We start from the raw sequence: 16,108 nt of genomic DNA, 5'->3' as shown, positions 1-16,108 counted from the left end.
AATTGTCTGCGTGAGCTGATTTCTTTCAGCGAATTCTCACTATGGTTACACGAAGAAATAAAATACCTGCGTGAGCAAAAATTAGGAGGCTATTCACTGGCCTCCTACGACAGCACCCAGATGTGAAGGTTCCTTTATATAAAGGGTCGAGAGGTGGGCCTGAGATATGGTTGTTAGGCCTGATATTCTCTCCTGAGGCAAGGGCAGAGCGAAATAAAGAGATTTATGACGAAAGGCGAGGTAACCAAAATGGTTGATATAAATTTTACCGCATTTAAGATTTACGTGGTAGCCTTGGAGGTGGAATATTTTGTAAATGTAATTGCATGTTGCATCGTTCCACTATTTTAAATATTTTGCATTGCAATAATGTGTTAGCTCAGGCTGGAAAGTTTGTAGGGGGCAGAAAAAACAATTTTCGCGCCGTGCCTCTCAGCCACCTTATTGGTGCCGTGTAAATACGGTACATATAAGGCAACACCTCATATTACTTGAAAGAAAGCAGTTCCTAGTGTGCGCATGTGTTGTCTCTTTCTTTCTTGTGTTGTCGTCGTAGCGCCGTAGAATTTTCGGTCATGAACCAGCTCGCCCCACAGGATGTCATTCTAAAGTACCTCGTTTTAGCTGAAAGAAAATGAACAGTTGGTAGTGTGCGCATGTTTTGTCGTTTTATTTCTTGTGTTGTCGTCATAGCGCCGCAGTATTTTCGGTCACTCGCCCCACAGGATGACATTCTAAAGAACCTCATTTTAGTGTCAGTATTTTTTCTTTCTGACCCATTTGCCTTTTAATCTTTTGCAGCAATGATTCTGTTGCAGCTGTTAGCGAAGTTCTACAGTACTTTATCGCTGTCAGCTGGCCCACCTATTTGTCAAACCTGCTCGGCACATTTGGATTGTGTAAATTCATGCTAATTTAAAGACGGACAGCGAATGCATGCTTTCAGAGCTCTTTCCAAAAAGAACTGATCTAATGTCCTGCTCAGAATGAGGGAACACTATGCATCTCTGGTATAGACGATGCATAACTTCCTTGTCACTGGTGCAATTCCCACTTGAGAAACCGACGTGATACTGCTAGGAGCCGTGCACGCGACTCTCAGGGCAAAACACAACAGCTGACATGTGGCACTCCACTGCCAAGACGCCGCCGTCTCAAAACTCCGCAGACTACACACTAGGCTTTCATAAATTTCGCTTTCATGCGACGCGGCGTCACCTGAGCCGTAAATGTGTGTGATTCGCGCGCCGAAGCTCGGCGGAGAAGGAAGCATAGCGAGCAGAGAGAAACAACGGAGGAAGAGAGCCGAGGCAACTTCCGTCGACATGGATTCAGAGACAGCTTTGCAAAAAGTGACGTAATGACCTCTCCTTAGGTATTACCCAAGCCTGTTTCCAGAGGCCAGGCTCCTCACGGCATGTACTTTCCCCCTCAGACGACAGCGTTTGTCCGGTAGAAAGAGCTTGCACTTGATGTGGAAATGATTGTATCCTTGACGGCGGACGCGACTCGTCGGAGCGCCGCAGCAGTTCTACCAGCGACGAGTAGCAAGCGGACGCAAGGCAGCATGCCTCCTAGAAGGACGCCGTACAGACTCGTCGGCTTTGCAGCGGAACTAGACTGGAGGCCGCTGCACTTCGTGAGGCCAATTCCCAGGAACATAATATGCAGCGCCTGCGGACTAGTGCGAAGGAAGAACGGCTTGCTCCCGTGCTTGCACGTCCTGTGCCAGTCTTGTTACGAGCAGTGCGGAGAGGGAGGCATTCGCGTTTGTCCCCTAGACGGCGAGAAGTGCCTGGATGACGACGTCGGCTGGACTGAACACGCCACCGAGGACTTGCTTAAAAGAGAAGTAAGCTTGGTGTATGCAAACCTGGGTTGGAGGAGTTTCATTTGTGCTACTCTGTAGAATGGTTTATGGTTTACGGGTGTTTAACGTCCGAAAGCGACTCAGGATAGGAGGGACGCCATAGTGAAGGGCTCTGAGGTTTCGACCACCTGGGGTTCTCTAACGTGCACTGATATCGTACAGTACACGTGCCTATAGTATTTCGCCTCCATCGAAATTCGACCGCCGCGGCCGGGATCGAACCGGCGTCTTTCGGTTCAGAAGCCGAGCGCCATAATCACTGACCCACCGCGGCAGCTATTCTGAAAAATGGATCGTACCTGTAATGTGGAGAACTCTTTATTAGACAGGTAAGCATTTTTGTCTATAGAGCTCCATTAACACGCTGTGGAGTAAGCCGGCGCCATCTTCTGTTGGCCACTTCGCCCCAGTTAGCCGTTCACTGCACATGCGCGGCCAAAATAACAGGGGTGTCCTGCTCGGCGGCCCCTAAGGCGAGCCAGCCTCATGATTACTCTTGTCATTATGGCTATGCTGGAATTTTTGCCTCACCGGCCGCTTATATCAAGGAGAGCAAGTTAGAGCTACTTAAGGCATGTGACCGGGCGCTTTAGAAGTACTGCACTCTGTGGCAGTATTTTTCACTTGCGTCTCTTTGAACTTTGCGTTCAGCAGCAACACAGGGCTAATTTCGTGTCCATGCAGCCACGTAAGCTAGGTTTCTCCTACGTGAGAGCCCCCAAAAGTGTGGGAGGATTGCAATGTTGCTGGGCGCGTAGTAAAATAAACGGCTCATGCGTGAATGTTTCACTTGGGTCATTGATCTTATAACGTGGCCGCACACAACTGTCTAGGCGCGTGTGGGCCGTTTCCAAATATGCCAAACATTACTCCCCGGTATGGTAGAGAACGGTACTTTAGTTAAGAAGCACAATCAAGCACGGCAGACCTACCCAGAAAGTTAAATAAAGTTCAATATTAACTATTGATCGGTTAAAAGCAAGGTTTGGCCATGTATTAAGTGGGAAAATGACGTGCGAGAGAGAGGTATGAAGTTGTTGGGGGCTAGTATTGTTGGTACGCTCAGGACTAACTGTGAGCGGCTGAATTTGCTAAAGCGCCACGCGGCACAGTGCAACAACGTGCGCTCAACCGTGACCTCTCGCGAACACTTTTCGGGTCACCCCTTTTCACGAGTCAAAATGCGACAGGCCAGCGGCCAACGTGTCAAGGCAGCCGGTATAGCTACGAAACTATCGTGGCCCTTGCGACGAGGGTTGCAAGCAAGACGCAAGCACGGGCTACGGCGCTAAAAACTTGTACACAGGACTGGTGTATTTGGGTTGCGCATGCGCAGAACACCACTATTTCTAGCTCAGCGGGCAATGTAAGACGGCGCTGCCTTGCTAGCAGGGCTGCTGATCCCTTTACATGGCTTGTCCACTGAGTTCTGTTTGTTGTACCCGAATCTTTTCCCTACTGAAGCCTAACAAAATATGTTTGGTGGATACATTTAGAGATCACTCTATTTATCCGAATGTAGCATGGCCGCGATTGTGAAACTAAATTCGGCTTTGCGGGCACAAAACATCAAAAAAGAACCAATGCCTGCATTTCGGAAGTTTACAGTCGAAAAGCTTTGCTTCTGGGCCACGCTGTGTGGTTCGCTATGCACGACTACCATGCAACATTTTCTCAAGGTAAGGGCAATTTTCCTCTTCACCCCTCAAAAGTTATGACTTCCTCGAATCCTTCAAGAAATCCATTAGCAAAGGCTTCAAAAGCAGTAACGTGAGGTGCAGACTTCTTGCAGCGGCGGAATCACCAACCTCATTGATCAGAACCGCTTTGCGTCGGGAATGTATGCAACGAAAAGCCGTTAGCAAAACACAACAGCACCGACGCGCCGCCACTGGCGCTGGCACTAGGACAAGAACACTTCGACAGATGCCCCCCGCTTATGCCGATTTGAAGTGCACATGTGCCCGACACTTGAATTCATTTTTGCGGTTGCCAATTTCTAATGGGGACTGGAGCGAGGTATACTTGGCCCTCATATAAATACAGTTAACGCACACTTTCTAGCAAGATATGAACATCGGCGGCCGAATCCGCCACGCTCCGAAGAGCAGGAAGACCGGACTGGAAAGTCCGCTTTTGCCAACCAAGCAGGTTTTCTTTCGCGCGCACGCGCTCCCCTGACGTCACATTGTTTACAAGCAGAGTGAGGTCTATTCCTAGATGGTACTGCCGGGCGGCTCTTTAAAAAAAGAATAAAGTAGAGGCTAGACCGCGCTTCGTAATTTCAAAACACTTCCAAAACACTTTTTTAGAGGGAAAACCTGCATTTAATATGGACGGGAGAACTCATATTTCAAGCTTTACCGGTGACTACAAGTATTAATTCAAGCAGTATTTCTTGTAGAAATGTTCAATTTATTAGTGGTTTTCCCTGCGCTTCTACGTATTTTTACGTTCTCTTCAGGGCCGTTTTTGCAGGTGACTCGGTATTAATTTGCGTCATCAGTAGTATGTAAAAACCTCCCATTATATTCGACTGAATACTTTAACTTCTAATTTCTCATTACAATTTCTAAAAACTATTTCGTGTTGCTTGTTAACTCCGTAGTACGTATCCTTCATTTTGCTCACAAGTAACCAAAGAGTCAGAAACAATTCGCATTTTCTTCTGTATGCCTTGACTGCGTCTATGGTAGTGGTGGAAAATACCGTCTTTGAAAGAACATTTAGAAAAACCCTTTTCCAAATACGATTAAAGTAATTCAACGAAGATTTTCGTCCTGCCCGTGCTTGGACATGAAAGAGCACGTCGGCCTTCCTTACCACCAGTATCGTGTAATCTCCAGGTGTTCACCTCGTTTGCAATGACGCTACGGCACAAAACGGAGCAGCCGTGGTGTCGCGGCCATTGACACCAAGTATTGCTGGTGGCCCGTTGCTTTTCGCGGACGGACCTTCGAAAAACGGGAACGAATTGCACCGCTTTCATAATTACTTGCAATTAAAGGAATAAACTTGCGCAAAGCGACTGAAGAAGAAAACGAAAGAGACGTGAGGACAGGATAGAGCGCTCTGTCCTTTCCTCACACTTCCTTAATTTCTTTCTTCGATCCCTTTGAGCAAGTTTATTCCTTTAATTGCTGTTATGAACCAAATCGCCCAGTCAAAAGTGCTTATTGAATTACTTGCGTCCCATGACCCGGCTCAGTGATCGATTCAGGCTGGCGAAAGTACCAAGACAGTAGACTCATGGCACAAAACAGTTCGGAGACAAGAAATTGAAGCGTAAAGACCACATACGCAAAGCGATGAAGTTAGTTATTCAGACAATAGCGGCTACTCAGTTAAAAGTTTACTAGAAGCAAAGCATAAAAATACATTCCTATAGAGACATTCACTAAAAAAATATTTCACGCTTAAGTTCATAACACTGCTCGAAGCGCCGTTTATACACCCTTAATTTATGTTTAACTTTGGCTAAGGGGTACGCTGTAGGGATCAAGACAATAAATTTCTAGGCTATAAAAGGTCTTTTATGGCCTTCCTATGTAAGGTCGCCCCTGGTAAAGTTTATGACGCAGAAAACGCTCGAAATACAGTTTTTCCCTCTCCAAAGATGCCTAAGGGCTGTTTTTCACTATTCAAACCCATCGCTAGCGTGATAGTTAATGACGTATGAGCTTGGAAACGATATCAGTGGCCATTAGTGACATCACAGCGCAGTAACGTGACGCACCAGCATCGGCGGCCGAGATAAATGGTTACGCTGATGAGACGACGACCTGACTAATTGCTCTTGTTTATATTCTATCCGTATTACGCATGAGCATAACGGACGACTGCGTTTCATATATGATCACACTTCGACGCTCACCAGCGGTACGAGTAGCTAGCGAGTCCACGGGGTTCGTAAATGCGTATATCCGATGCCGATGGTGCAAAACACAGCGTGAAAAACAGCGTGAAAAACAGCGTTGACATACGCGGTATGCCGACTGAGATCGGCCAATGCGAGCAGCTTGGTTTCCAAACTCAGCGTCGTCTCTCACCCGCTTGTCTTTTCCCAGCCAAGTTTACCGGCTCTTCGAAAGGCGCTGGTATACGCAGCATATGTACAAGAGTAGACGACGCAGCAGTCCGCATGTCACAACTTCTGGGGCCCACGAGAACAAGGGGGCTGCTCTTCCCTGGCTATGGCGCCGTAGCACACTCCTGCGATCGGAAACCGTAACCGAAATCACTCAGCATTAATTACTAAATAATAAACTATTTACCACGCAGTCATAGATACCAGTGAATGTATCGCGAGCCCTGGGGCAATCCGCAACGTTTGAAAGAAAGAACACGCCAACGAAACATTTGGTGTGTCCACAACTCCTAAGCGGTGTAAGAGTGATGGAGCTCGTGATATAATGCAAGGGTAAGTAATAAGGCACGTGAACCCGTAGACTTTATGAACACCTTTCGAGCTGTTCATCAAGCATGCATCGATGATGACGTGTATGATGTGAGGTTTCCAATAAAAGATCTTTAAGCGGGTTAGCAATGCGCCACTGCCCTACGATGGTAGGCGCTGCTCGGTGGGGCTTGTGAGGCCCATCTTGCTTCCCGAGCAACCTCTCGCGAGCAGTCATTAACTGAACTTCCACCTGCCACGGTCGTCAGTTGGCTCAGAATTCGGTGGGAAGTTTATGATGACGCCTGGAGGCCACATGTTATCGGTGGTCCATCTAGGTGGCCGGAGCAGCTGATTGCTCCGGTGCTAGGGCTGAGAGGCTTCAATCGGTCGACGCCGCCGCCGCCGCTGACGCCCACGCCGGATATTTTTTTCTAGGACCGGGGGTTCTTTGACATGAACTGAAATCGCACAGTACGCGGGTCTGTAGAATTGCGCATCCATCGAAATTCGACCACCGCGGCCGGGATCGAACCCCCCCGTCTTTCGGGTCAGCAAGGAGGATGTCATGGCTTGAGTCGACAGGCGTGGTCGGAAGCCGAACATGGTTTTGGGCAGAAGGACGTTGTTTTCCAGGTAGCTCTGGAGTCTGATTAGTGCCACCCTTTCATACAGCTTCCTTAGACACGATCAGGGAGTTGGGCCTGAGGCTAAGTATGCTTTCTTCCTCGGCTTGGGGATCATTACTATGTCAGCATGCCTGCACTCGTTCGTTTAGGTACTTGTTTATCTTGGTAATCAGCTTCTTGGATGATTGCATTATCGATACGATGCGCTCCTGCTGACGTGTTTGTGGTCGCCATGCAGACTGTGGCGTAGACCTCCTCTTCAGTGATGGGGCTGTCTAGTACAGTATTTTTCGGCCCTTGGTATCCTGCTTTGCTAGCAGTATAGCTGGTCGTTCCAATGTATCGGTAGGTAATCTTACGCAAGAGAGCTGCATCGTCACTCTGAGAGGCGTGGGGGATTCGTTTCATAGTCTTGCTCTTTTTGAATTTGGATTCCTTTGGATAAATAGCGTGTCTCAGCAGGCCTCATGTTTTTGTCATACCGAGTGTTCCCCGCTTTGAGTTGATTAGCAGGTCCCAGTTCTGGTTGACCAAGGACAGGGTGTGTTGTTCAGCCAGAACTATGAGCTGGGCTATACGTTGCCTAGGTCGCCTATTGTACTTCTGTGTTTTCCATCTCTTGGTTAGGCTGGCACGGGTCTCTCAGAGGTGCAGTAGACAGCTAAATTCTGGTATGCCTGCTGTCCTTTAAAAGACTGAATTTGGTTTCACTCGCTTCTCTAGCATGCGGCTCTAGTCCTCGATAGTGTCTATCGAATCCTGTCTGCATGTCTTCCTGTTTGCTGCTTGGCCTTGCCTATATTTCTTCTAACTGCCGCCGTAGCCAGCCTTACAAAGAGGATGTAGTGGTCACAGCCGAGTTCTTCCTCAGTGTTGTTCCATTTCGTTTCTCTTGCATTTCTTGTGAATGGTAGGTCTGAAAAGAAGTTATCGCTGACTATGACGAATGGCGCTTGTGAGACTCAGGTTGGCCTTGCAACCAGGCGGAGGTTTCAAACGCACGAACTTGGTCTGGTGACGCCACAAGGCGCGTGACGTTATGTCCCTCTAGCCAGTGGGAATTACCCCCGCTGGTCACATCACAGTCCGCCAGACAATCACAAATTTTAAGAACTATGTCGGATGGTCACCGCCGGCTTTTTGCTTTGGTTTCTATGCTGTCGCATTGAACACATACCATCGCATATAAAAAAAATTCACCGACGATTACGACACTCCCTCACATGAAATTTGAGAGCAGCTTTTTAGGTTTTTTTTTCATCAGAACCATCTGTTAAAGAGCGAACAGGTAAAGGTACAAAAGCGGCTCAACAGATGGCGCTACTGTGATTTGGTTGCTCATCATAGTAGGTTGCATAATCAAATGTGATGGTATCCAGCCGGATGTCCATGCAGGCACAGTCACTCTTCCTGAGGCCGTAGGGTTTAAAGATAACAATGGTCATGTAAATAAATCGGCGGTGGAAGTTAGAAAAAAAGCGATTGGAGGATTGGTGGCTGAGAAGCAGAGATGTGGCATAAGGTTACAAGTGTAGCAAACGGCAGGTAAAGAAGATGGCGAATCTTAATAAGAATTGCCAACACAGTAAACAAAAAAAATAGTAAAGAAAGAAAAGCTGAGCATGGTGGCAATTGCCACCACCCCGTTTCAAAGGGGGCGCTCCTATCCGTCCATCCATCCATCCATGCTCACTAAAATTCTCAGGGCGAGTGCCGCCGCGGCCACCGCCGCCTGCGATTCAGGACAGCTTTCCCTCTCATGCTTTTGCTATATCTTCCTCAACTTTCTCCTCGCACTCCATTTTCAATTATTGTACTCTTCCCACCTCCGCTGCACTGTGCGTTCTCTCTCTTTTTATCCTCAGACGCTCTCGAACGACCGGTTACGCTGAGGCCGAGGCACACCGCTCAGCGCAAGAGCTGCGCTCCAAAAACATCTGCATTGTTGGCCTTAAAGGGACACTGAGGAGAAATTGAAGTTGGCTTGTATCGACAGAATACCAGCTCCTGATTACAAAAACGCAACTCATACTGACAACAAAGCTCTTGTAACGTAGAAAAGAGCAAGAACCGAAATACAGGTATCGCCGCCACAGGACAAACTCGCAAGTACAAGCGTGGTGACGTCATAGGACAAAGCAGTGTTGCTAGAACCAATGGTGCTAGCAACTCTAGGACCCGAGAAATCACAAATCGCTGAGGCACAGCCAATGCATGCGCAAATCTCTTTGACGTCGCCAGATGGCGCCACGTGCCCGGCAGCTACGCGCGCGCCTGCAGCATTGGGACCAATCAGCACCTGCTCCCCGGCAGTAGGCGTGCTCCCGGTATTCCGCTAGCGGTAGCAAGGTACACGGCCATGGTATACGGTATGCTAAAGGTGTCTATTTGCAAGAACTTCGTTGACGACTTCGAAAACGAGATCCATCGTAACGCTGGCAAAAAGCCAGTGCAAACGTAATCGAAGCGACTGTAGCGACGGCCGCAATAGCCGATAGATGCCTTCAACGTGCTGCCGGCGGCGGTAGCTTTCTTTTCGGCTGCTGCTAGGCCGCACTGCTGGCCGCCAGAAATCACAGAGTCCTGTTACGTCATGTGCACGTCATGTTTCACGTCACTTAGTCCTGTGTCGTCATAGGAGAATTCCAAGTTTGAATCAGAGCGGCGGGAAAACCTTTTTCAACTTCGAATCCAAATTTCTTAGAAATAAATGCATCTTTCGCTGCCGGCGAAGTGGCAACAAAGCCATGACACGCCGAACTATCGGATTTTGCTATAAAAAAAGATATTAATAGTGCTCTCCTCACTGTCCCTTTAATGCCGTGGAGTGCCACATAGGCTCTGAGGGACGCCGTAATGGAAGGTTCTGGGTTCATTTAGGTTACCTGAGATTCCTTCTCACAGCACATGCGCAGGCTGCCACCGTCTCCTTTCCGCATCTTGCGTGGAATTGTCTTTTTTTTGGTGCGCGGTCTTTTCACGAGGGCTACAAATCGGAGCTGATCGTATCAGCGCGTGTTCGATGCGATGAAAATGTACGACATTGTGAGAACGTGGGCCCCTCATGGTGCGCCGTAAAAAGTGCTGGCGTAAAGCTCTTCTCGGACATTATTCGCGCACTTTGCGACTGTCAAATAAAAGCGTGAAAAGCACTTTAATCGCACATTTATTTCCCCAGTGCATGACCAAGGAGCCTATCAGAACCATAGCTTGAAAATGACCCACTAGAAGGGGTCAGCGAGAAAGTTTGTTTTTCTTTTCATTAAAACTCTTTCATCTGTTTGAAACTGTCTCGAGGCACTGATGTAGTGCTTCCAGCAATCGCTGGCTTGTTTATAGCTTCCACAGTTAACTCATTCCTTCCTCTCTGCAGCCATCTGCTGCGGCTGGATCGCTGCCCTCAATATGTCGGCTTCGGCCTGCTGTCGCTGGGCCTCAGCTGGCCGCTTTTCGCTACACCAGTTCTCGCTTCACGCTGGCGGCGCATGGAATCTTCAAGCTCAGCGTTATACGCAAGGAGAACCGACGGGACGCAGCCAGGATTGGACTCGCGGTTTTCATTTTAACTCAAGGAATCAAGTTGCGCAGAGAAGCTTTGATTATTCCGGCATTATAATCCTATCAACAGTCGAAATTACGGTATAACCAGGTATGAATTGCGCCTCACAGTCTCGAAGGTTGCAGTTCTCGTAGTCGAAAATAGATCTTTCAAGGCACGCCTCACGCCACCGTGGTGGCTCATTTGTTATGGCACTCGGCTTCTGACCCGAAAGACGCGTGTTCGATCCCGGCCGCGGCGGTCGAATTTCGGTGAAGACAAAATTCTTGAGGCCCGTGACCTCTGCGATGTCACTGCACGTCAAGGAACCCCAGGTGGTCAAAATTTCCGGAGCCCTTCACTACGGCGTCCCCCATAGCCTGAGTCCCTTTGGGACGTTAAACCCGCATAAACCACAAACCTCAATACACGCCACACGCGAGCGCTGTGTATTCAGAGCATCTTCGTTCGCTCACACTGGTCCTCTGAAACATACCGTGTAGAGAACATTGTGTTTATTTGCATATTCCTTTCACGGCTCACATTGCGATTAGAAGGAGGAACGCACAGAGTCATACTGAAACGAGGCAGCAAGCAAATTTCTGGAGCTGGTAGTTTATAAACATGGGAGATGCATACCCGAGCATTTATTTCACCGACATAAGTACAAGCTATGTATATCGTAGTACTCCTGTGAACAATACAATAATTCCTGCAAAATTTCTGGTTTTCATCATGCGGTATATATTGCTACCCGCTGCTAGTGCCTCAAATTGCTGATGTTCCATGTTCTTTTCAATAGTTTCTGCCTTTATTTAACATGTCTCTAATATAGCCCTTACTCGGCAACCGAGGGGCTCGAAACATTACTTTAATGCCACGAAAATGTTATCGCTCTCCTCAATAATAAAAAGAAATAATTCTAAATGCTAAGCAACAATCAAATTAAAGTTAAATTACTCTATGGAATTGACCCCAAACTGGCTGTGTCCAACTGACAGGCTTATATACTGAAGCCTGCTATAGTGTATGTGGTGACTTGTATCAACACATTGGTGCAAGTATTTTGCACCTAACTGTTCTCTTGTTCGCAGGTTTACTGTTGGAACGAAGAACATGGTTGTGGTGCTGTGATGGCTGCGTCAGAGATCTCGCGGCATTTCCAGCGTCAGTGCGGACACCACCTGGCTCACTGCCCTAAGTGCACAGCCTCGGTGCTTTGCATAGATGTGTGCGCGCACCTGACATCGAACTGTGCAACATTTGCGTCACCTTGTGCATCCGCACGTGGTCGTTCGCCCAGCAACAGAGAAGATGCAGCATTTTCAACATCACTCGGAGAAGCTTTAGAAGAGCAGGCGCGGGAGATAAAAATGTATCTGGAGCGGTTGGTTACTGATGTCGGCACAAATGGTGATAGACTGAACGAAATGTCGCACAGCATAAACACCTTCAAAGAAACGTTGACGGAAGAGCTGACACGTGACGTGAGACAAATTCAAGAGAGTATGACAAAGAGTGAGCGCGAAATCAGTATTGCGAATGAACAGATGAAGGAGCGTTTGGTTGCGCAGAATAATACTTCGGCCAGCCTAAATGCGCTTGAAAAGACGGTTAAAGACTTATTGGTGAAGCTGACAAGACAAAGCTCTGACAACTGTTCGCGGATCGTAGCATTCATTCAAGAAGTCAAGGAAAATAGCCAAGAGACACTAGGCCGTATTAATACAATGCATCGACGCGATGAGCTACGAGCAGCGCATACGGTCTTCGATGTACAAGGAATAAAAGCGCTCCAGGATAAAGCGCTGAAGAACGGCTACGCAGAGCACATTAGTGAGCGGGTATACCTCTGCGGCTACTACATGTCTCCAGGAATTGCACTGGAAAAACCGGACAACGTTGTGAATCTGTGTGCGCTCCTCTGTTTGCACAAAGGTGAAATGGACGACACTCTTATGTGGCCTTTCGAACACAAAATCAAGCTCAGCATCATACATCCACAAACAAAGCCAGAACGCCAGCTTGAAGTTAAACCTTTCCGTGAACTCGAGAATTACGTAAAGCCGATCAGCCCAAGCAATCAACCAGCTTTATTTCTGATTCCATCGCTTAATCTCTCAGAACTCTGGCGCGATGGCTACGTCAGTCAGGATAAGCTTCGAATTAAGTGGGAGGTGCTGCCGTGAGCTACACTGCTGCGAGGCGAATTTCCTTAAACACGAAGTCATTATTCTCTTTTCGTTCAAAAGCACAACTTCACGATGTCTAACCGGCTCACCGGTTCGTGTGAAGCTTGACCTTATCTTGGCCAAACCATAAATGAATATATATATATATATATATATATATATATATATATATATATATATATATATATATATATATATATATATATATATATATATATATATATATATATATATATATATATATATATATATATATATATATATATATATGTATATATATATGACAGAAGCCAACAGCCACTGAAACCAAGGGGCACAGGGGATTTTTTTTTAATTTATTTATTTAATTTGTGGTGTTGGTCAATTTAGAATATTACTGAATATGTTATCGCTTAATGCTAATTGATTAGAAAAGCAGAAAAAAAAACAACCACATGCCGCCGGTGGGATCCGAACCCACGACCTCCGAATAACGCGTCCGGTGCTATATATATATATATATATATATATTGCTGCGACTGGGATGGAGCGAGTTCATCCTGTCTCGAAGTATCTTCCTTGCCTTAGCGTGGGAGAACGTTCGCCCGTAACATTGCTGGTGGTTCGGACGACCCCGGTTCCTTAGGATTTCGTTGACACCTGGAGTTAGCGTTGTTGCACCAATAAATGCGTTGTTTGTGTCAAGCAGAGTGTCATTCCTTTGTTTCCCTCAAAGCGAGGCCCGCCGTAGTCGGCGTGCAGTCGGTAGCACTCGCGATCACGGGATGGAGTGGGCGGTTGTGTAGTGTGGCAGCCGCGATTAAGCCGAAAAAGGAATTTACCCTCCTGTTACAACGCCATGCACAACAAAGATCGAAGGCTAAATATAGTTTAAATACATTGTGGCTAAATACCATGTGGCCAGGCTGTTAAGGTGCTCCTTGAAATTTGGGGCGAAGGCAATCACGTCGTCCAGGTATGCATGACGTGTGCCAATTGAGGTAGGCAAGAACGGTGTCCATGTGTCTTTGAAAGGTGATGGCGCTAAGCAAAAACCGAAAAGCATGACCTGGAACTGGTATAATTTGTCTCGTGTGATGAAAGCCCTCTTCACGCCCTCCCTTTTGTTGACCTCGACATGCCAGTACGCGAACTTCAGGTTCATGGAGCAGAAAAATCTGGCGTCGCAGAGGCGATAGAAGATGTCATCGATTCTTCGCAGCGGATAAATATATTTTAATGCGTAAGCGTCACTTGGCTCATGCGTGGCTTCCACGGAAATTGTGTACGAAAAGTGTTAAGAAAAGGTGTGGACACTTACCCGAGCTTACCAGAGTTACTCGGCAGCAGTTCGGGTAAGTTCGGCGGCGCGCCGAGCAAGTTGCAGCCAACAGGGGGAAGCTCTGGCAAGCTTGGAGGAGCCTCGCGCCAGCAGCAGCGCGAGAGGTAGCTAGGGAAGAGCAACATGGATCGCAGAATTCCTACGGGTGACTGTGAAAGGAACCGGCACCTGCCAGTGCAGTGGCGATTCGCTTAACCTGTGCGCCACTTCACTGTTAATACTATGAGGACTCGCCGTCATCTATGAATGTTAAGTAGAGAGTGACTAATTCTGCATATATGTGCATTAACCCACGGTGCGCTGTTTGGCGACCAACAGGAGCTAGTTTACACAAACCACAAACGCAGTGACGGAAGCAGCAGTAGTGCACAATGCCTTCGCATTCAAAGCACCTAAGCAGACTTAAGTGTCCCCGGTATTTTTTTTTTTTTGACCTTGTTCAGTAATGGTAGTCGACGCAAAACCGCGATGTCCCGTCTTTCTTCTTTACAAGGACCACAGGGGCTGCCCAAGGGCTTCGGGACTGTCGAATGACGTCGGTATCCAGCAATTCCTGAACGTTAGTCCTCATAGCGTTGCATTCCTTGGGAAAAGCTGGATAGGATGACTGATGAAAGGGCCGGACAATGTCGTCTACCTAACCAATTGCTGCAGCCACATATACCCACAATATCCATTTGTCATCCGGCATACAGGTCCTAGAAGCTTTTGCATACGACACTTCGTAATGTGGTACCTAGCTTGCAATACGTGCGAGAATAACAAAAGCGTTGCTAAACACTGACTCTGTATTCGTACGCAGCGAAGCACAATGAGGAAAGCAAAGATTACTGGTATTTAAAAGACAACGTACGAGTGACGAAGCGCGGCTACGGCCGCGTATCTGTTTTTTTAGCCAGCGTCCGCTACGGCGGACGCGGTTGTTGCTGCGACGCGCGTCTTTTCTCTTTCACTCTTTCCTCCTATCTTTTAACTCTGATCTATCTGCGCGTGGCAGCAGTGGTGGCTCGGCTCGAGCCAGTCGGCAGGCCCGTGCAATTTCCTTTTCATTCTCCTCTCCGCCGCAACAACAACAACAGAGAGCAACTTCATTGACAATAGTATCCTAATGAGATGACAAAGGAAAGACTCCTTAAGAAAGTGCAAGCTTTTCGTGCTTTTGAAACACGTAGAGTGTCTTTCTTTCTCACACTTCTCCGTTGCATTGAAGAACAAGTTCATAGCCTCCCTTGCTCGTCCTTTTTACCAAGCTTGCACGTGCTAGCAGTGTCCGCGTTTCTCTCTTGTAGCTGTGGTAGTTTTTCTGTGCCTCTTTCGCTCGCGCGTGCGTAGAAAGTCTATAAATATGCTTCTGCCAACGTTAGCCTCCTCGTTCCTTAGATCCGCCAGACCGACCTCAACTAGATCTCTTGACACAGTTCGAAAATTAGTTAAATTTAGAAACTGACGGGACAGTTGAGTTACAGGATAGTGCAGGACCACTGTGATAGGAACACTGTGTAACGCAAGATTATGTTGAGTTAGAAAATATGGAAGTGACCTCATATCTCACCTCAATGCACGGTATGGGACATTACAGGACGGGTGAACTTGTGTAGGGCGATTACTGACTGGCATATCGGTAATATGGCCATGGTGAAGCTTCTTCGATAGCAGTCTTGGTTTTCACAAAGGCTAGTGCTTTGTGGCAGTTTTGTGCTCGCAAGTGCAATCATCTAACACAAGCCTTTTTAATTTCTGAAAAATTAACTCAAAATATATAACTAAATTTAAAATTTGCGAACATTGTATAATATTATACTCTAACTGGTCGCCCGTTGCATTCATATCTCTTTGCATCTAGAATTTTTTGTGAGCGAGCACAAAAATTTTTGGTGTTTTTTTTCCTGCGAAGAAGCGATTAAAATACGTACAAAAAAAGTACGAGGACAACAAGTACAAAAGGTTTTCAAGGGAGAAACATGTACAGTCTTTGCCAAAAGTAACCCGGCAACTATGGTTCGTTTCTAAGCGTCGTAGTGAAGCACCTATGGCAGCCCTTAAATTCCGAATCTGTGCAAAGTAAGGTGAACCCTTGTCCTCAGGTTGCGACGTCTTTCGGTCTTTAGGGGTGCCGTAAAGGCTCCGTTATACGGTTGAGAAGCGAAAACCTGTTGCTCTGT

General features: G+C 47.2%; 1 protein-coding gene across 1 annotated transcript; it reads left to right on the top strand.

Moving 5' to 3' along the window:
* The first annotated feature begins 1,510 nt into the window (after window positions 1–1,510).
* Window positions 1,511–12,740, top strand: LOC149371064 (TNF receptor-associated factor 6-like). The gene is made up of 2 exons (XM_089584546.1): window positions 1,511–1,852; window positions 11,528–12,740. Exons 1-2 carry the CDS (start codon window positions 1,568–1,570, stop codon window positions 12,620–12,622), a joined length of 1,380 nt encoding a protein of 459 aa, XP_089440672.1. The 5' UTR covers window positions 1,511–1,567; the 3' UTR covers window positions 12,623–12,740.
* Window positions 12,741–16,108: the final 3,368 nt, after the last annotated feature.

Source organism: Amblyomma mixtum, chromosome 1 (genome assembly GCF_055824585.1).
Source record: "Amblyomma mixtum isolate Tamu chromosome 1, ASM5582458v1, whole genome shotgun sequence".
Classification (NCBI taxonomy): Eukaryota; Metazoa; Arthropoda; class Arachnida; order Ixodida; family Ixodidae; genus Amblyomma; species Amblyomma mixtum.
Note: the sequence above shows the minus strand (reverse complement) of the source record. Positions and strands in the feature narration are given on the sequence as shown.

What these genes read in the sequence shown, in the direction of transcription:
- LOC149371064 (XM_089584546.1), top strand. Translation starts at nt 1,568, where the DNA reads ATGCCTCCTAGAAGGACGCCGTACAGACTCGTCGGCTTTGCAGCGGAA. An exon ending in AGGACTTGCTTAAAAGAGAA is followed by an intron (nt 1,853 to 11,527) that starts GTAAGCTTGGTG and finishes TCTTGTTCGCAG; the next exon opens with GTTTACTGTTGGAACGAAGA.